At 38.0% G+C, this 21694-nt stretch overlaps 1 protein-coding gene across 3 annotated transcripts in view; it reads left to right on the top strand.

Moving 5' to 3' along the window:
* Positions 1–21694, top strand: part of MYO16 (myosin XVI) — a 403249-nt gene that overhangs the window by 97523 nt on the left and 284032 nt on the right. For all 3 annotated transcript variants that reach the window (XM_074859294.1, XM_074859293.1, XM_074859292.1), the window contains exon 2: positions 4827–5090. In XM_074859294.1, coding sequence (XP_074715395.1) covers positions 4865–5090 — 226 coding nt within the window. In that variant the 5' untranslated portion in view covers positions 4827–4864. The remainder of the gene's footprint in view (positions 1–4826; positions 5091–21694) is intronic.

The raw sequence follows: 21694 nt of genomic DNA, 5'->3' as shown, positions 1-21694 counted from the left end.
GCAGATACATACCAACAATCATGTTTATTCTAGTTGTTTTAGTCCAGAGCATCTCATTAAATAAGTAATACCCTGGCAAGCTTTTTCAGTGTTTTGATGGAGACACTGCTAATGAGGTATCCAGTGCAATATACCGTGACAGTCACAGTGACCTTATCAAATCACTGTACATAACTGTAATTTGTCATACACTGAGGCAAGAACCACATGAAACAATCTTCAGATATGATATTTTATGTGATGAGATATAAACTCTTATGCTAATTGATTCAGAAGGCAATCTTTCTCCCTACCCACAAACCTTTCCTCATGTTACCACATTGCCTCCTGACTAGTGTACTCAAAACCAGCTCTGATTGAGATAATGTTTTCCATATATCTTCTGGTATTTGAATGGGTCCCTTACAAGGTTCTTGTACCAGTTCAGTGGGATGGATTGTGCCATTTTTCTCATATACAGAAAAGAAAAGGATGGACAGACCTGCTGCACATGTTACCCTTTAGGAGGGTCTAATAACTTCTCTTCTGAGCCTGGCTGTAGCTGAGTTGTCAGTCTTTAAACAGTAACAATGTACATTGCCTAATAAAGTTGTGGATTTTAACAGCTATTTTTTCCTGGAGGTTTTCTTTACAGCTGAAGCTGTTGCTACTGTTGTCAGTGCTCAGTTAGGACAGAGTGGTTGGCATACTTTGAATAGTAGAGCTTAATCCTGAGGATTGGGCTGACAGAAATTTTGGGCAGTTTGACAAGGGAAGTGCATATTATCATGCCTGAGACAGACTAACCCTATGTGTTGGTGCAGGCTGGGAGCTGACTGACTTGAGCTGCAGCCCTGCTGAAGAGGAGGCAGGGGTTACAGCGGACACAAAGTTGAATGGGAGTCAGCCCTGCACGCTGGTTTTAAATAAGGCAACCCACATAGTGGACTATATTAGGAGGAGTGTGGCCAGCAGACTGGGAGAAGTCATTGGTTGCTTCTACTTGGAGGTAGTGAAGCTGCACCTGCAAGTATGTGTGTAGTCTTGGTCCCCCCAGTGTAAGATGGACATCGAGGAAGTGAAGGGAGGGCAGCAGAAGGCTACCAGGGTAATTACAGAAATGACAAAGCTGAACTCTTCTTACTAGTGACAGTAGTAACAAGGGATAATGGCCACCAAAAAAACCAAGGCATTTTTGATAGAAGGCAGTGCAGCACTGGAACAGGTTATCCAGAGAATTTGGAGAACCTGTTGACAGAGGTTGCCTGATCTGATGTTGCTGTTTAATCCCCTGCTCAAAGTGGCACTCAGCGATCCCCAGAATTTCCTCCAGAAGCATGTCTATAACCCTCCTGGCTTTGAGTCCAGCTCTCTTGTGTGATAGTCAGGAAGCTCTGCCTTTTGCGCCATTGGCTGTTCCCCATGCTCAACAGGCCACCACAGTCAGAGCAGAGACTTGCCTGGTTCTAAAACTGGGACCAAACATTGCATGCCTTAAAGATGAGCATCTGAAAGACTAATTCAGAGACGTTATCTTGTCTGCATCTATACTCTGCTGTGTAATCCAGGCTTAACCTAATGAGGCTGCTGACCTGCAGCTATTACATCCACAGTCAGATACTGATCTCATCTGGGATGTATCAGGTTCCAGATGTGCTGAGAGAAAAAATTCCATCTGCAACTCATTACTTCTCAGCTGAGACCAGTGCCCAAGTGGACTCAGAGTCCTCTTCTCAATCTGCCTGAATTGTTTGACTCTGACCACACACTGGAAACCATGATGTGAGGTCAGTTCTGGCAGTCAAGCACTGTTCTTCATGGAGCAAATAGACAGGCACTCATACAGGCTGAGTGTCATCCCAGTGGAGAGGCAGAGGACACTAAGCCACACACATCCTTCCTGAGACTGGAATCTGGCTGTATGAGCTCATCTTTGCTGTGCTTTATTTGATCAAGACATTAAGCTAATTTGTTTGATTTCTCACCCTGGAGGATCAGAGCACTGTGACACAAAGGTGTCCTACAGCTTGCACCAGGCTCAGTTGTCACATGGCAACAAACGCTATGAGTTCCTCCTAAGAGCAGAGGCTGCACATGAGCTAAACTGAGGAAGAGCAAAGATACTGTTAAAGTCTGTTGTCAGCAAACAGTGCTGATTTATAGCTAAGACTAGAACAACAGCAACAATTCTCACCCTCAGTTGAGTTTTCCAGATATAGACAGCAACTTCAGTTGTAGTCTGTTGGAGCCCAAGCGCTCCTTCTTCCCTTCATAAAAGAGAAGTAAATAACAGAGCAGAGGTAAGACTCTTGTACAGCTGGACTCTTAGCTGCATTGTCAAACATGGTTTAACACAGCAAGCTGGTTTTCCCTCTGAGGCTGTGACTCTGGCTGGCAGGCACTATACACAGATTTAGAAGTATTAGGGTATAAGCTTAGAGTCTCACAAGCCAAAAATACTGTGTAAGCTTAAGGCATGGGTACTTAAATATTTTATATAAAGCAGAACAATTCTAATAGGGAAGATTTGAAATTTGCTCATTCCCCAGTCATCTCATGACAGAAGGGAGATGCAGTCACAAACTACCTCGGGCTGAGGATGGTCTGAGTGCAGATCTCCTATTTGATTGAATGCTTTGAACACTGGGAGTGAAACAGGGAATAAAGCTATATCTTCTGCAGCTTTATGGAGCTACCCTTTCATTTCCTTGTCTTTTCCAACGTGCTCAGAAATGAAACATATCATTTAAGGTCAAAAGGAAAATTTTGTTTTATACAGAAGGAGTTGGCTTTTGACATGCAAGAAGAAAGGGTTTGTGTTTTGGCTTAATGCCAGCCAATATTTGTTTCCAGATTTTTAGTTTGGCAAGTCATTTTCTTCTAACTAGAAGGGCATGCTAAGAAAGGAACAGAAATTACAGAGAGGGAAAAGGTAGCCTATGTTAAAAGAAGTTGGCTGAACTTGACTTGTAGAATTGTATTCTGCATCTGCTTCTGTCATGGAGTTTCTCAGCCAGACACTCTGGGCATTTTTTGCATAAATGTATGCTCCAAAGTTTTTGAAAGCCCGGTTTGAGACCTTGGGTTCTAATTCATAGTGAGTACATATAATAGAATATATAATAGAATACAATATTTAATTTATAATATAAAATAGTATAACATAACAAATATATAATGTAATAGATATAATTTATGGAGTGATTGGCATGCAGACCTAAAACTATCTCTTTGATAGTATTTTATGTTATTATGATACGTAATAATTTATAGAATGCTACACCTTTAAAGCAAAACAAAAAACTTGAAGAAAATAATTAGAATTCTTGAATTGGACACTCAAAATTAGTGATTTAAAAAGAAAATTATTGTCTTTCAGTTCTTCAGTAGAGAAGGTAGATAGGAATGCCCCTTTATTCCTCTTTTTTTAAATGAAAATATATAAATATTTGTGAAACATGTATATGCTGTGATGATGTGAGCTTTACAAAAGCCTGTCAGGAAATTATTAATTATGCTTTCAGAGCAGGGTTTGAATGGTAATCAGTAGCAGACATATGTCAAGCAACAAGGAGAAAACAAAGTGGTCATTTAGTCAGCCCTACTCAGCTAGTGCCCTGAATGAGATAGGGGTCCTTTGATGATGAAATTACAGATATAGCAAAATGGATAGACAAAACAGGCCTAATCAAGTAATGCTTAATTTTGGTATTTCTTAACTGTCCAAGGTAACTTGAGTCTACATCTCCTTCAAGAGCTCCTCCATCGAACTAAGGAGAGAAAACCTTTCTGATCTAGGCTGTTGACAGTCCTTAGAAATTACAAATTTGGGCACCTAGCTCTTATATGAAGAAAATTTAAGTATGTATATAAAGTAGAACATGAGAATCAGAAGTGATTGGGTGGTGTCCAGCCACTACATCAAAAGGTTTTAGGGTAAGTTAGTGGGTATATCATTGATGGATGTGGATTCACGTCTGCGGACTCAGGCAACAAAATTATCTGACAGTCCACTAGTCTCCTTTTGTAACGGAACTGTTCCCTGAAAAGCAACTAGCAGCAAATAGTCTCTTATGGTCTTCACTCTGAGTGGAAAAGAGAACAAACTGGTAAAGAATATCACTGTTATTTCAGATTAAATGGTAAAAACAAAAGAGGAATCTGTCTTAAAGGTAACATTATGAATGTTAGGATTAACTGAATCAACACATTTGTGATCAGTTTCCACACAAAGATTTCAGTATCTGACAGTTTCATTAGAAGATTCCATTTGGATGGCTCTATACAGTGCCAAAAAAAGAGTCATAGACATAGTTAGGAATCTGAAATGACTTTAATGTTTTTAATGGATAGTTGCCTGAGCACCCACTGCATGCTAATGAACTCATTATAATTATGTTATGATGATTTTTCTTCTCACTGAATAACAGGAACTTGCTAACCTAAAGCAAGATGAAAATGAATAAAATGGAAGCATGGGCATCAGACTGCATAATAGTCTTTTGTTTGTAAGCAAATGCAAGCCACTTGAATTATATTGAATTAGTTAGATATTTTATCTATCTCACATTTGAACTTTTAGACCTGTATTCACATTTGTTTACATGAACTGAGTTAGCATTTAAAAAATGCGTCAGTGATTTAATGGAATTAATTATGTGTTGTTTCCAAAAAGCAAATGATAATGATATATACTCTATAGTGAGCACTGGTCAAGTAGGAGGAGCTCACATGACAGACTTACCCATGGTTAGAAAGGACAAGAAGAAAACCAGTGGAGGTTTCATGGCATATTTGAAAACATGCTGTTGCATGATCTAAATGTCTTTGTCTTTAATTTCTTACAGGCTGTTTCCAGCTATGTAATGTTTTTCGGTCCCATGAGATGGAAATTGAGCAGTGCTTGCTGGAGTCCCTCCCTCTGGGCCAGCGGCAGCGGCTGGTGAAGCGGATGCGCTGTGAGCAAATAAAGGCATATTATGAACGAGAAAAAGCTTTCCAGAAACAGGAGGGCTATGTGAAAAAACTGAAACATGGAAAGAATCATCAAGTTCGTTTTAATCTTGCTGATATGATACAGGATGCAATCATACGTCATGATGATAAAGAAGGTACTTAGTAATGTTGAACTACATTTTTCTTTTTGTACATCTAAAAGTTTCAGAGGAAAAGCTTCTCTGTTCTGCTTACCTATCTTTAGGAAAAATACACTCTTACATGATAGTAATCGTAAAGTGATGGTCATAATAGAATATACAGGCATGTATTGCATACAACACATTATAGCTTGTTACTGAAATGAATAAGGTGTGGAGAATAAACCTTCAGAAACCTAATGTGTTTATTCTGAGGTTAATATATATATATGTAAACTAATGTATTTCAAACCTGTAATATGATCATCATTACCTATGGTCTCTTATATACCTACATGAGCCATAGAATTTAACACGTTACTTTGAAAATTAGTTTTTCCAGTTTAGCCAAAATCTGGAATAATGAATGCTGCTGTTAGTGACACTGGCCTGGCTAAAGCAATGAGATAGTGTTAACCCACAGTCACACCAGATAGTGAGTCATCTTTCTGGTTGTGAAATTATGTTTATATCCTTTTGAAAAACATAATCACATTTTAGGGGTTCTCTTTTTAGTTTCCTGGCATTGTTTGAATCTCTGGTGCAGCCGATAGTAATCTGAGGAATTGGGTAATGTCCTTCTCAAAAGGGAACCAAACCTTGCAGTAAGGATGTCTCAAGTTTTAGAAGTCCCCAGGAATCCCCATACCATTGTATGGGAGGGATATAAGAAAATAATGGATGCAATGCTTTTAGCAACCCCTTTGCAAACAGATTTCATGGCAACTTTTTGTAATCACATTAGCACAAAACTACCTGAATAAGGAAGGCTCTGAAATAGAGTCACATCATGCAAACAAATTAACACGTTTCTCCTAATTTTTATCAGTTTGATTTGGTATGGGTTTTTTACTCACTTCTTCATTTTAATGGGCATTTGCTCTAACTATCATTGTTTATCACTGAGGTATAGTCCTACACATTTAGATCTATATAGGAAATGAATCAGAGCTCTTCTCTTCAAGGGAGTGCCCAGGGCTTCATTTATGACTAAGTTAAAAATAAAGTTCACAGCTTTTCATTCCACTCTCTTAGTGTGTAAAAGTACAGAGATTATAAGTGAAGATCTTCTTCCTCCATGTTCCCATGGCTCCCAACTTTCTCTAAAACCCAAGCAGAATACTACATATGACTTTTAGCATTCTGTAAAAGTCAGATACTTGAGGCTATTTTTGACATTTATGCTGAAGAAATGTAGCTTGCTTATTGGAGTGGTGATGGGGCATCAACAGTCCTTTGTGTTGCCCATATGTGGCCTTGAGCTGCACCTGAATCAGAACATAAAGTTCAGTAACTGCTGAGGCTGAATAGCATGAACATAAAGGGAAGATACGTCAGGCAGAGGAAAGTAAGGTGTGGGAAAAACAGGGATGGTGTTCTGAACTTGAAACGGATAAAATAGGTCCCCAGAAGCAAGGAGCTCAAAGAGCCTGCAGATTATCCCAGTAGGACTAACAACATTATCCTGAATTTGGTGCCTGTGGTCCTTTCCCAGGACTATGAAAAAGTGTGATTGTTGTCTTTAAGCAGTTTGAGGACCTGCAAGTGCCTGTCTGTTGTGATTTTAGCAAAATGTTCCCAAAGACTGTTTGATTTGAGGTGAATAATGCTATACTAAGAACTGTTATCGTGTGAGCCAGTGAAAACAAAAATTTTTTAAAAAATAAATTGAAACTCATAGACATAAAAGTTACTCTCCTACTATTGTTGCTGAGTGGAACATGCAACCATGACTCTTTAGTGAATATACATTAGGATTTCGGTTCAAATTAGACATAGGCTTTTGTAGTAAATATCATATCCATTTACTATGTTTGGTCTTGATTTATGGAGCATGCAAACTAGATTCCGTTCAGACAAAACTGAACTGGAAGATGGTTGAACAAGCTTAATATGAGTGAACACATGCTGCAGCAGCAAAGCAAGCCACCAGAATGCTGGGTTGCATCAACATGGGCACATGTCAGGCCACACCTGGAATACTGTGTTCAGCTTTGGTCCCTGCTATACAAAAAAGATGTGGACGGGCTGGAGAGGGTCTAGAGGAGGGCCGTAGAAATGATCAAAGGACTGGGAAGCCTGCCATATGAGGAAAGGCTGAGAGAACTGGGTTTGTTCAGCCTTGAGAAGAGAAGGCTTAGGGGAAACCTTATCACCATGTTCCTGTATTTAAAGGGTGGCTACAGAGAAGATGGAGACTCCCTTTTTACAAGGAGTCATGTGGAAAAGATGAGGGGTAATGGGTACAAGTTACTCCTGGGGAGATTCTGGTTGGACACAGGAGGATAATTTTTCTCAATGAGAATAATCAGCCACTGGAATAATCTCCCCCAGGAAGTGGTGGATTCCCCAGCATTGGACACTTTGGAGATTCAGCTGGACAGGGGGCTGGGCCATCTTGTCTAAACCATGCTTTTTCCAGGAAAGGGTGAACCAGATGATCTTTTAAGTCTCTTCCAACCTGTTATTCTATGATTCTGTGTGGTCTGGAAGCACACCTAGTGCCTCCAAACAATAGTGGGCTTTCAATCTGTAAGGGCAGGCTAGACATGGACTGAAGTAATCCTACTGAAACAGGTATAGCTGGGGAAGTTGGCCTTTTGGCACTGTCTGTTTCTCTTTTCTATTTATTCATATTTCAGTCATTAATTCAACATTCATCATTCATATTCCACATCACTATTTACTAATGTGTATATATAGCCAGTAAGCTAATTGTGATGAACCCTGATAATTGCATGGAGTATCCTCCATCTCACTGCAGTTTCACATCAACTTTATCTGTACAGCTGAAATAAATACAGCTGTGGTGTGAAAAAGAAAATTTGAACCCTCCCTTTCACCAGGTCCTAAGGTAGAAATGACTGTAATATAAAGCTGCAGATGGGAATGAACACACATTTCCTGGCTTTTCAAATGTCACACCATCTCTTCAGCTCCCTGCTTTTTGAAAGATCCTGTGGAATGGAGAAAGAGGTTGCAATACTGGGTTAAGCAAACAAAGGTGGGAGACAGGTTTTAACAGCCTGTCAGCCTTCCTTTCTTTCCATAAATCCATATCTGGGCTCCAGGATCTGGCTTTTACTGCACATGCTCAGTAATCAACAGCATGCCCAAATACACTCAGTTTGAATATAGAGAACCAAATTCAGCAATAAGTATTTAAAAAATACTTCTCTTTGGAAAAGTTGGGCATTGAACAAACATTTTTTAAAAAGTAGCTCAATGCAAATAAGCAGCAGACAAGTACCTTAAAGTGAATTAGAAATAATAATTTAATGACTTAGAATAAACCCACATCTGGTATGTAAAGATAAGTTGTTATCCTGTAAAAAAAATGGGATTCATACTGATCTGCATATTGTATATTTTGGAATAAATGCTGAAAGTAATCAAGATGACAACTCAGCAAATTTAAAAAATTCAGTTTTGTTTACTCAACATTAATAATCATCAGCGGGATATTTTAATGCAGTTTGAATGTCTTTACTTTTTCAGAGATAATTTAATTTTCAAACTAGACATTTTGTTTCTAATGAGGTATTTAATAACAAGTGTAAAGGTGTGGTACAACATATTCAGTACTCAAATAGCTCTAGTCGACTAAATTCTATCAGCAGACACCTTTCCTTGTGGGTAATTAATTTTGTGAGCTTGAAGTGCAATGGCTTTGAAGAGATGAATTCCACTCAAGGTATAATGTAACTCATCTGACTGTGAATAAGCCCGATCCTGCCATTCAGGATATGTGGGCAGTCTGGTGTCCAAGAAGACTGTGCAACCTGTATACTTTAAATGAAATAACTGGATACACATAGACCGAGTCAATTTTGTGATGAGACTGTAAATGTTTTAGTACTGGTTTTTGTGATCCTTGAGTTCAAATTGCTTATAAGTCCTCAGGCTTCATAGCTTTCTAGGTGTGGGATTTTTGTAAAATGAAACTGAAATTCTCAAGGCTAAAATTCTGGGATTCATACATTTTTCTTCCAGCTTTACACTTGGAAGAGGATATTCAACAACAGAATTACAAAAGAGTAGACTCATCCACAGAGAATTGCATCTGGGCCTATTTTCTTCAATTTTTAGATGTATTTAAGAATTGTTTTCAAATCTTGGGCTCTTAAACGCTTTACCCACAACTATGTACTTCTTCCCTTCTTTAAATTGAAGTGCTTCCAAAGTCTGCTTGACTGTCTTGTGGTCCTCTGAGACTTAAGCAGAATCTTGTTTGTTGGTGAATCCTGGAATAGTTTTGCTTGGTTTGGGGTCTGGTTATAAAAAATCTATGTCACTTACACATACTGATTTTGTAGAAAATGTGGATACCTTGTGTGGAGCTCATGGAAGAGCAAAAAAACCAGGAGGAATTATAGAGTGGTTAAAAAGTAGGAGATGAAGACCTGTGAGAGTGATAAAGCAATGCTCCCATCTGAACAGGTTTGAGTACAGCTGATAATAATTCAGCAGAAACCAATACCTATTCTATAGGAGTAAAAGATGGCTAGAGAGGGATGTTTTGCAGTTCTATGAAGGAAATGCAAAAAGTGAAGTATAGAAAGTGGAAAGAGGACACAAAAGTAGAATAGGATGAAAACAGCTTCCCAAGTGAAGTCCAGGGGCTTATTTCTTATGGAATATCATAAACTATATAGACTGGACAGCACATTTTGAAATGGTGAGTAGTCTGGTTTGGTAGGTGAGATAAATTGGATACCGTGAATATATATAAAGATTAATTTATAATGGGGCTAGTGCAGAGACATTTCACACCTGAGTCCGATCAGAATTTCACTCTTAAGAATGCATTGTGTTTGTTATTCATGAAGAATGCAATATATCTTCTACAAAATTGCTATAGCAGCTGCTACTGGGCACAAAATGCATCTCTGATACTGCATGCTAATAGATGTGATCATTAGTTTGCATTAAAATTAATTTTAGAATGGGCTTTTAGAAATTTTTACCATTGATCTGCTTTATCTAAAGTTTAGAAATGAAATATATACTCATTATATTTCTCACAAAGTTAAAAGCTAGAAAAGTGTTGTATCTTTGTTCTGTTTGGAGGCATTTAAAGTTATTAATTATATTTTTAAAATTATTGTTCCTAACTGATATTTAGTGTTTTATCTGACCCAGGGAGATTGAAGGGAAATCCTCCTTCTCTTTCTCCTTGCAGCTTCCTGCAATTTCTCTTTTTTTAAAGTAATATGCTTTTTAGTGCTGTTGGTGTTCCACATTCACCTACACTACTGACAGTGAGTATTTTGAAGAATTCTGCAACTGTCATTCTTGGTGATGACATGTATAGAAGCAGAAACTGGTGAATAAGTGAGTGCATTGTGTTTTATGATGCTGGTTTTGTACATGTCTACTGCTGGCAGGGGAATACCTGTAGTTCATTTGCCTTTAAATCCTATATAGCTTTGTTCTGTGAGATATTAAATCTCTATTAATAATGGACATATAGTTTTACTGCAAACTGGGAGATGTAGCCAAGCAGACTTCTGCATCACATTCCTTCCCACTGTGAAATAGGCATGCTTGCACTTAGCATTAGCGTGGACTCAGATTTTCTTCTCTGATACACATACTCTAGTATTTGCTGAGCCTGCACGTCAGTTTAGACTCACAATTTGGCACAATACAAGCAATTTGGAAATGAACTGAGCAATCAGGAAATAAACTGAGTGAATCTGGGCCTGAGTTTCTGCTTCAAATACAAGGTAGTCATGCCAAACGGATCTTGGTATTTTGGCCTCTCGAGAATAGGGGATATGCATCCTTCCTGAAGCAATGGTGGAATTATTCCTGCTGACAATAGGAAACAGTGGCTGCTTTGAAAGAGGTGATTTTTGAACATGAACTGACAGATAACAGAACATTTTGAGCATGACTTGCCATGATGAAAACAGTAGCTAAAAGTGAATGTGACAGTCCTGTACCCGAAATCTAACAGAGGCTTTAGTTTCAGTCATTTTTCAGTATATTCTGTAACCCAGCCTTTCAGACATCCTGCAGCATTACCCAAACCACAGGACTATCAGAAATTCTGTATATGTATTATCTTTTTTTATGAAAAATCTAAGTTGTAGTGTAGTCATGATGTATACCACAAGGTCTGCCATGCTGGCAGGGTGGGAAGTCCAGAGAGTCAGCAACTCAGTCTTGAGAAAAAAGAGGTACTCCTGTGAAAATCAGCATTTCAAAAGGGAAATGCAGATTTCCTAAACCTAGTTAAAGCCTATTTCATCCCTTTGATGGGCAATATGATGATCCTGTGGCAACATTGTGATTCTAATTAGCCACAATACCAAAGTGAGTGACTGTTAGCACTAATGCTGCATCTGTAATATTGATTCTTGGTTCTTTCCGTGGAGGTTGAGCCTGACTGTGTTTTACTCAGCCCTCGTTAACACTGCCTGAGCTTCTTCAGTGACTAGGCACAGCCTTACTCTCCCTTCTCTCACCAGGGGATGCATGGAAAAGGAGGTTTAAAAAGCAGAAGATACCAATATCATACTTTTGCTGTAGTGTCCACTGCTGGGGGAGGTGTTCCAGGACTGGGTCCTAGCCCCAGCAGATTGGCTGCAGAGTAGTGTTTAATGCAGAGAAAAAAACAGGGATCCCGTCTCACTTACCCTTTGTGATGCCAGTACCTCTAGCCATTTGAAAGATTTAATCCTATTGTGGGATTTGGTAGTATCATGATATTTGAGAGGATTGGAATAATCAATGTAATGGAAAGTTTTACTAGTATTAGTTATTTTTCGTGAGCACTGTATAATGTACAATATTATAGATTTCAGTTACATAGATTAAAAGGGTGTGTAAGGAAGCATAAAGGGACTACAGGTTGGGCTGGTGGTGGAGTGTAATTTGCATCCTAACAACTTTGGGTTATAAAAAGGGCCCAGCAGAATGGAAAGCAAAATCTGTTCAAAAGAAGAATTTGTCTTTAATGTGGGGTGGCAGATAAGCTGGCCATTAGTTTTCAGTAGTTAGGAAAATGCGTCATAGATGTTATAGAGACCATTCCTATTCACAGAAAAAATATAATCTGAAACAGGAAACTGAGTCTGAAACTGAGTTGAAATAAACCACATTTTTTACTATTTCCTTGCATTCTTTCCAAATCTACTAACTGAGTTCTTATCTTTGCATCTTATTACAGTAGGCTTGCTTATGCTTTACTGATATGATTTTACAGTACAAGCAGCCTGGTTGGTTACAGACAAGTTGTTCTGGAAAACAGTGGGTTGCACTGCCTGTGTCTGGCAAACATATCAGGGCAAACTTACTGATCCTCAGACATCAGGTTTAAGAGTTACCAGCAGTCTTTTTAAAAAGTTGGAAGAGCCAGGACCGCAGTAGTGACAGGTTCATGAACATAAGACCCCATTAGGTGAAGCCTGTTGTCAGGCAGCAGGAAACTGGAGGAAGAGGCTGAGGAACGAAGACTGCTGGGAGTGTGTAATGTAGACTATTCATCGCAAACATTTTTATAATTAAGAAGAGTGGGAATGTATTCAGTTAGCCTGTCTACCCTTGGGATTCTGACTTTGAACCTACCTTTTTAGATGTTCAATGACACCTCTTCTCAAACTGATTGCAGGCAGCTTTTCTAATTTTACCTGTTGGATGTGCTGGGATGAGTGGTTAGAACGAGAAGCTCTGAGCATGGCAATGCCTTGTTTTTAAAATTCACCAAATTTGTGTGTCAGTAGTTCAGCGACATCTTTGCTACTAGACAAGACTGAAAGGTAAAAGAATATGTTTGCTAAAGACAGAGAACTGCAGTAATAGAACAGATTTACAGAAAGACAAAGTAATAAAACACATTATTATGCTTAATATTTAGGAAAGAGGTGAAAAATAGCAGTAGCATTAAATCTGCCAAGTTGGGTCTTTATTCTGAAGACAGAGTTTACTTAAATTAGGAAAAAAACCCATCTTAAATTAAAAAAAGGTGCCTTGAAAACAGAAGGACCTCTGTGTGAAAGTTCAAATCGATCTTCTATGCCATCCCAAATTACAATAACCCACTCTTGTTTACTTCCACCTTTAAAAATCATCCTGCCTTGTTTCTTATGATTAATGTTTAATATCAGCTTCTTTCATTCCCTTCTCCTCCCAAAGGTACTTTAATTAGCATTTATTTTGTATACTGTTTGTCTCAGCTACAGCCTTCTGAAGAGGCAGGGGTAAAATTTTGTAAGTGATATTATGAGAAATATTAAATGCATGGGGTATTTTACTATGTATATAACCTTGTTATACATGTATCACACCAAGAGCATAAAGGCCAGAAATAGAAACGGGGTTGGTGAATCAGGATTAGGTTGTGTAATCTGAGTAGTTTTTCCCAGCTTTCTATGTGCTCTTGATTTTACACTCTCTTTTGGGAAACCTCACTTTCACCAGTCATTCCAACCCTGAGTAGGATAAAATGATAAACAGTTGTAGTGTATATAGTATGCACATGTAAACCTTCATGACAAAAGAAAGCCCCCAAAATAAAAAAATTAAATCTTGCATTACTTTAACATGCTCAGTCCTTTCTAAAATTTTAAACACAAATAGATTTCTCAGGTTTTATAATGCTTTGTTTCAGGATTGTATTAGTATTATTTAATATATTTTAATTTTAGATCACTATTTACTCTCACTCTAAACTTCATCTAAACGTCTTTTTTTTCTTCCTATGGGGAAAATATATGAAATTCACTATATATGTAATAACAGGGAGGTTTGCCCATACAGACCTATTTTGGATTTTACAGTTAGTTTCCTTTGAATTATGGGAGAAATCTGTGCATTAGATGATAATCTAAAAGTGACTATTGGCAAACGTTGATTTACTAGGAGCTATTGTAGAAGAAATCACAGTACATATGTATGATAATTTATACAATTTAATATTTATTGTCCAATCCTTAAGAGACATGAACACTAGACACTGAACAGTAAAGTCAAGAGACTATTCAGAGCATATGAAATTAATGAAGTACATAAAATTTTCCCCAATTGGGGCTCTTGAAAAGAAGGAAAAATGTATACTGTAAATGGATATATCCACAAGACAGACAAATACATGCATTCTGTATTGGGAACTCATATGTCTGTAACTCTGGAAGACACTAACACAGCTGACTGTCAGACATGGTGCTAGTGATTTAATCTGTATCTAGAAAAATGAAGCATCAACCGTCTCAATCCACCCACTAATGAAGAAGCTGTTTCGAAGGCCCAGAAGGGAGAGGCACATTTCAAACCAGAGCAAGTCTTCAATCCTGTAGGTTCAGCATGGTTGTTAACCTTGTTTAGCTCCATGTATGCTGAATTCAGCAATACAAGGCATCTTTTTGTTACGATGCAGGGAAACATAGTGCCTTTAGTTACTGGGTAACAGATGTTAAGTAATTAAAACAGCCCATTTCAAAAGCAATCATAAAATCACAGGGAGATGAAATCTGAATACATTTGAATTCCTACAGGATTCCATATGTGCTTTGTGTTTTTTTGTCCCTGCGTTTACATTTTTAGTAATTTGGTAAAGCTGAGATGAGAACTGAATGGTAAACTATTTTTTGTCAATAAAAATATGTGATTCCTAATATACAACACGTAATTAATTGGAAAAAGTAAAACTCACAGAAAAAAAATATCAATAAAGTGAAGGATAGGCTTGATGGTGTAAATTTTATCTAGCCCTTTTGTTCTCCCTGTGGACTGCCTAACTGCAGGAGTGCCTCTGCTCCCTGGCTACTTTTCTCAGCCCTGAAATCATCCTGGGTTGTTTCAGCTGCTGTTTTTGTTTCTGCACATGTCTTGATTTGAACAGCTATCCTCTGCCTGTACCAAGTAGGGAACTAAAGACAAAACATCCCTCTATTTTGGGTCGCCCCCTAGTAGGGGGATTCACACCAAATGTAGTTCATCTGTCTTACCATCAAATAAAGTTATAGGTTCCTCCTTTTCTCCACACAACTGAGGTTGGAGCTGTTGTCCACCCACTTTTGCTAGCCTACAGGTTGTGCCTGTGGGTTGCTTTGAGAGCTGTTTGGGGTCTGTGCATTTCTCTCTCCCACTGTCTCTTTTCTCCTCTGCTCTCCCAAGCCCCACACCTCAAGTCTCTAGAGCAGTGTCTAGCCTGGCATGGCTTTCTTCTGGAGAAGGGACCCAAGAGGCAAATTGAATCTAGGTGATCTTGCTTATAGTATAATAAACTGTAGAAAGTTGACTGCGTAGTAAGCTGTTGTACAAAAAACCTTGATGTTGTCATCATCCCTGCTACTAACTGTATTTTGAAAACAGGAGCATACACTAGACTAGTTGCAGCTCCGTTTCACATGTTTAAGCTCTGAATAAATCAAGCCTGAGAAACATGTTTGAACTTAGTGATTCCCATTTGATGTTTTTGGGTGTCTCTAAGTTCACCCTGAAGGATTTATTGATCACCTCTGAAGAATATGCCTTCTTCTTACTAATATTCAGGGTTTCTAGAAACTTAGCTTTTGGATTTTTCTTTGAATCATGGGTTTCTAAAATGTAGGAACTGAATTGCTTGCTTTGTATGTAGATAAGTCCATTCTTGAAGCTTAATCCTATAAATCCAACCAAGAACACATTTGGTTAACTAGAAATCATGGTTTTAAATGTTGCCTCACTTACAAGTGTAAAACATAATATTTATGAGGAAATCTGTAGTAAAAATACACAATTTTTTCTAAGAATTACTTATTTACTTTTGAAGACATTTTCAAAATTCTGAACTATTTATTTTGGTGGACAATGATATAAAACTTTTCTTCAGTGGGACAAGTCAATATGTAAATTATTCATGACTCTGCATGATCAGGGTCTAATTCAAAATGCTTTCACAAACTAAAATGTCAAGAAAAAGTACTCAGAAGACCATTACCCCTACACAAGAAACCAGCTTTTAAGAGTATAATCTTCTAAACAGATAACCTTTATAATCTGTCCTTTTTTTTCATTTTAAACTTATCAAGCTCAGTTATAGTTCCCTGTTGGTGTTTTTCTCCAGAAGATCTTTCTTTCCATGTAATAATAAAAAGTTTTCAACTTTAGCATGCTCTGGCACCCAAAAGCCTCAAGAAACACAAAGACTAATCACTCATAAATTCACTGTCATGCCAATAAAGGGTCGTTAAGCCATTAACAACCAACAAATTGACACCTGGCATTCTTCCTATTCATTTCAAAGGGGACTCGCAGTTGATTTTCCAGCATCATGCAGTGGGATGCAAGGCTATAAATTGGCAGCATTCAGAAGCCTATTCTCTTAGTGAAAGATGGCATCCACTGAGTAGCAGGTACTGCTGATATTCCTTGGATATTGTTATAAGTCATACTGATTAAATAGAAAGATTGCCGTGATGGCAGAATACCCTAGTCTATACTTGTTAAATAAAAAGATAGTAAGAATAGAATCTTTTCTATGCAATTTGCAGTTGATTTCTTCTTCAATGTATTTATTGTGCTTCAGATTGATTTCCAATAATATTTCAGCACAAAACTTTTCTGTATTCAGCTTTCAATATCACTTACTTTAAAATGTTTTCATTTCAGTCACAGATTATCATAGAAATTAAGCTGGGAAACTACAGAAATCAATAGAGAATAACCTTTTCTATTTCCATCTTTACTTTTAAGAACAAACCTTTGAAGCAATAACACAGTTATTTACAAAAAATCAACTTCACTTTTAATAATTCCTTAAAAATGTTTTCATTTTTTCAATTCAATTTTAGAGGCCTTTTTCCAGCAGGGTATACACTTACATTGTTAACACTGGTGAAATGGAATACTTAAGCATAAGACTGGGAAAAGACCTTATTTTGGGATCCTGCAACATACAGACTTCAGTTTATCACTGTCACATTAATTGCCAGATTGAGAAGAACATTTGTTCAGAGCTTTTGGAAAATGGAGTTTGTTTGGAGGTTTTGTGAAGCAGAAAAACTAAGTGTAGTAACTTCCTCTAGAAGCTCTGAAGGTAGAACTAAAGGAATATAGCCAGAGACACTAAATGCAGGAAATTATGTTTTAATTGCTAAGTCCCATCTCATTAAGCTTCTTCTGTTACTCTGCTCTCTCCTTCTGCCTGAATTGTAGTATCAGTTTCAGTAAAAACACAAATATATCAGAGGCAGAGCCAGGTTTATTTGTATAGTGCCTAGTGGATTTTCTTCCACAACAAAAATTCTAAACACAAAATATATACTGCTTATTATTTCAGTCATCGTTCTATTCTCTGACAAAGGAATTGAAGGTTTTTTTTCTCAATACACTGAGGTATCATCTTAACTCAGTCTGCAAGGCTTTTCAGCTGTTAAAACCTTTTGCACTTCAAGCTGACAGTGAACAAGCTCTATAGCTATGAGAGAAATGAGTAAAAAAGGTTATATGGCATAACGAATAGACAACTGATTTTTCTTGATTATTGTTATTTGCAGCCATCACAGTAACAGGTTATTACAGTGGAGGAACTGAAGCTTGTAAGAATACAATCAATGAATCTAAGGGAATGGATAATTTAGCTTGTGTTTCTGTGAATTGCATCCAAGAATGAAGGTGGGAAGGTGAGTAGTTAAGGTGAAATTGGCAATATATCTAAATGTCCATCTTTAAACAAGGATTTTAAGCATATGTAAAAGGTTCAAGGTAGAATTCAGACAGTCAGCCTGGGGCTGCATACTGCTTTCTTACCGTGTTTCTTTCCAATGACTCTCTCTTACATTGTAGTGTATCTGTGACCTTGAAGCAGTACATGCTGTCATTTTACAGGGCAAACAATGCAATGGTTGCGGGAGGTAATTTCTCATACAGTGCACTGTTTAGGGTTTTGATTACATTCAGACTCAAAAGGCAAACATGACAGCTGCAGCATTAAATCATTGAGCTAAGGTCTGTGCTCTAGATTTTAGCAATCACAACTATTGTTGGCATATAGCAGTATTTTTATCTAGACATCCACATTTACCCATTGACAGTACAGAAAATATGACTTGCAGTGTTCTTAAAGCTGGAAGCATATGTGTGAAATTTGAACTGCTGCTTTGTTTCTTAATCTACTAAGGAGGCATCCTATAAGAGGGCACCAGCTATCAAACCTTTTAATAATCGCCATCTGAACGTCACTAGCTTCACTTTGTTCCTGTACAGGATGAACTTTAGACTTTTGCTTTTTAAACCTCTGCCTAAAAATCCTATGGTACAAATATTTAGAATGATACAAGTTGGACAGAAAACAACAGATGTAGAGTGCTCATATAGTTCTACTAATACTTACATAATAATTAGTTTATTATCCTACTCTTTCTCTGTATATGTGGTTTTGATTATATACATTCAGGTTCTCTTGGATTAGTCCTTATCTTTTTCTTTATTGGTGACTTAGGTTAACTTTCTCTATTAGTAATTTAGGCACTTCTACTATGGGGTTCTCCTTGGCTTCTTCCTGATTTGTCAGCTTTATGTGCCAGATGATACATTTCAGGTGTGTAGATGGAGCAAATGAGAAAGTGTGTTATTGCATATCACTTGGGAAGCTTGAGCCTCTGCAGTTGCAGCTCATCACTGCAGCCCAAACCTAGTGTGTGGCTCTATATAGGCATGGAGTCAGTGGTATCACTTAGAACTGAGAGGCACTCTTCTGTCAGGTGATGTGATTTTGGTTGCTTCTTCCACTTGTTCACATCAAGATTGCTGAATTTACGGAGTTGCAAAATTGGTCAAGCTAGAAAGGACTTCAGGACATCATGCTGAATTTTGGCGAGGACTGAGCTATCTAGAGTATTGAACTAAGGCAGCTCGTATTATTGTAGTGGAAGAACAGACTAAGCAAAACAGAGAGATTCCTGTGGGGAACAATTCATAATTCTACTTCAAAACCAAATTAAACCATCAAATTTTATGTCAGACTTCTGCTTTCCATAAGCTATGAAAAAGACATGATTATATCAGGTGCTGTGTGAGTATAATTTTGTCCACTCCATGCTGGCTTATAACTGCAGTCCATACTGTGACAATCCATACCTGTAAAAGCTTAAATAAAGCATAAGTAAAGCAAAATTTGCTTTGTGGTTTACCGGTTTCCTCAGATTTGGCATGATAATTTGGCCCTTCTAGAGGCTTACTGGTGTCAAAGAAGAGACATTGAGTATTAAATATGACACAGAAGGTCTGTTTCTCCTACCTCTCATCCTAGGTTCCCCAGATCCTCAAATGCTTCACTGGTAACCCAGGTTAGGTTAACCCTACATAAGATTGGCTTGAAGGCGTAGCCATCTGTGAGCTTGGCGATATTGAATGCAGAACTGTTTGCTCTTCAGGTTTGTCTCTTTGGATGGAATATGCTTTTACATGAACTGTTATGAATCTGTCATTTCAGTCCCCTGCTTCCCTGTATGATTTTTGTATTTCAAATACTGAGCATTGAAATCAGGTGAAGTCTATATTGCTACAATTTTCAGCTGCCCAAGTGTGATAGCCTTACCTCAAAACAGATACATAGAGATGTTTTCGTTTGCTTATTCTGAGGTGGTTTAAGGAAGTGGTAGTCACAGTTCATGATAGCTCTTTCCTTCCATGCTGGCTTTATACACATGATTTGTTGTTCTTGGGGTGATTATGTGGTCATTGCTGATTTTTTTTAGGTGTTGGTTTTTTTTGTTGGCATATTGGTAGTGGTGGTTGCTGTCACTGATGTGGGAAAATGAAGGTGTTAGCCAGAATTCACTGTACTTGCAAGCGTACAGAAACAGCTGTAGGATAAGAGTGAGTGGAAGCAGGATGATTTCCAGGAGGCTGAGCTTGCAGTCAGGGCAGCACTGACTGGACGAGATTATGCAGACCTGTCTGTGGGCAATTTTCTCTCCCTTCTGGTCATCCAGATCATCCATCAGCTATCAGGGAGACTAATAAAGATTCCAGTATGTATTAAAACAAATTTAGTTGAGACAAGACCCTTATTAGTGTCATTACGACACTTAACAATTGCCTTACTGTTGTACCTTGGTTGTGGTCACTACTGATAGAAAACACCCAGTCTGTGCAAAGAATACACAGCAGGCAAGTGTGAAAGGTAATATTTGGGCCTCCTGGTCAGAAATGGACAAAGGCTACAATAGTTGATGTGTTATATTATGAAATGTGACAAGCCTGCCCCTTGCCAAGTGTGAAAGAATTCCTTGAAGGTTGGGAGTTTGGAAGCCAAGATGTGAGAGAAGCTCTAGTTATAACTGTCAGACCCTTCATGTCCCTGCGCTTTGGGTGGAAAGAGCTGACTCAAAGTTAGAGAAGAATAAAGAAGATTTGGAGAATAGTGGATATAAGATGCTTGGATTATCACTAGGGAAGTATAATGCATTTCAAGAATGCAGTAATTCAGCCAAACCAAGTTTTTGGTAACAATTAAAGAGGAAAGAAAACATCTTTGAGCTAGATGCATGGGCAGGATATAGAACTATACAGAAAACAGACATAGTAGTGTTCTATAAAGATGCGTGACAACTAAGCAAATTATGAAAATGTTCATATTTGTTGTTTGTAACACACAGGCTAATAGAAGGACTTGGTAACCAGCATGTTGCAATCAGTGCAATAAGTGCTCAACAGAAGTATAAGGAAATACTTGAAGAGCTTACCGAGAACTAAAAAGTATTCATGCAGCATGCGTGCTTTTTATATTCATGTTTATATTGGAGACTTGTGTGACAGGATCCCAAATCCTGCTTTCCTGCAGTGATCCGGGCTGTTTCCACAGCACAGGTAATCTCTCCAGATGTCACTGATCAGTCTCTCAGCCAGCTATGCTTAGCAGATAGGTAAAGAGTAGGAAGAGCTCCACACTGTCTTTCTAGAAGCTCAATTTTTTGGATGTGTCTCTGTATGGTGATCCCATCCTTGAGCTGACAAGAAAAGCAGATCCTGTTCCATCATCTCCAGTAGGAGGGCCATGTCTCACACTGTCCATATGTGCAAGAAGTCTTTAGGGTTTACAAACATCATGCATTATACCAGAGAAAAAAAATGGAATTGAGAGGTGTGGGTGCGCATTGTGAAGTAGAAAAGAACCACTAAAAAGTTAATTCTTGGTTTTGGCAAATCATAAAGGAGTGTGACTGAATGCTGATATTGTTGAAAAATAAAAATTATGTGTGACACATATACACCAAGATCCAAATTATCTCAATTTTAAAACTCTGTAAATGTAAAGACATGTGTCGACAGTGCTTTCCACGACTCTTCACATCTCTTGACCATCTCTGAGATGTCTGAAAAAGGGTGCTGGTATCAATAGACTGAAGTGTGTTGATAGTTTGAAATTTACCATACAGCAGAATGTACCTCAGCCAGAAAATGTTTCACAGCACACAAATTTTAATGTGCTAAAAATGACATATATAGTTAAAAAGGCTTTTAGTCAGAAAAACTTGATTTTGTGGATATTCAAAGTGCCAGGGTGGAACAGCAGAGACATGATTCTGCTCCTCTGAAATCTATGGAGGTGTGGGCAGGACCGGAAATCCTTCTGGAGGTGGTAGTTT

The sequence above is a fragment of the Strix uralensis genome, chromosome 2, assembly GCF_047716275.1.
Source record: "Strix uralensis isolate ZFMK-TIS-50842 chromosome 2, bStrUra1, whole genome shotgun sequence".
Classification (NCBI taxonomy): domain Eukaryota; kingdom Metazoa; phylum Chordata; class Aves; order Strigiformes; family Strigidae; genus Strix; species Strix uralensis.
The sequence above is the reverse complement of the archived record's forward strand: the minus strand, read 5'-3'. Positions and strand labels throughout refer to the sequence as shown.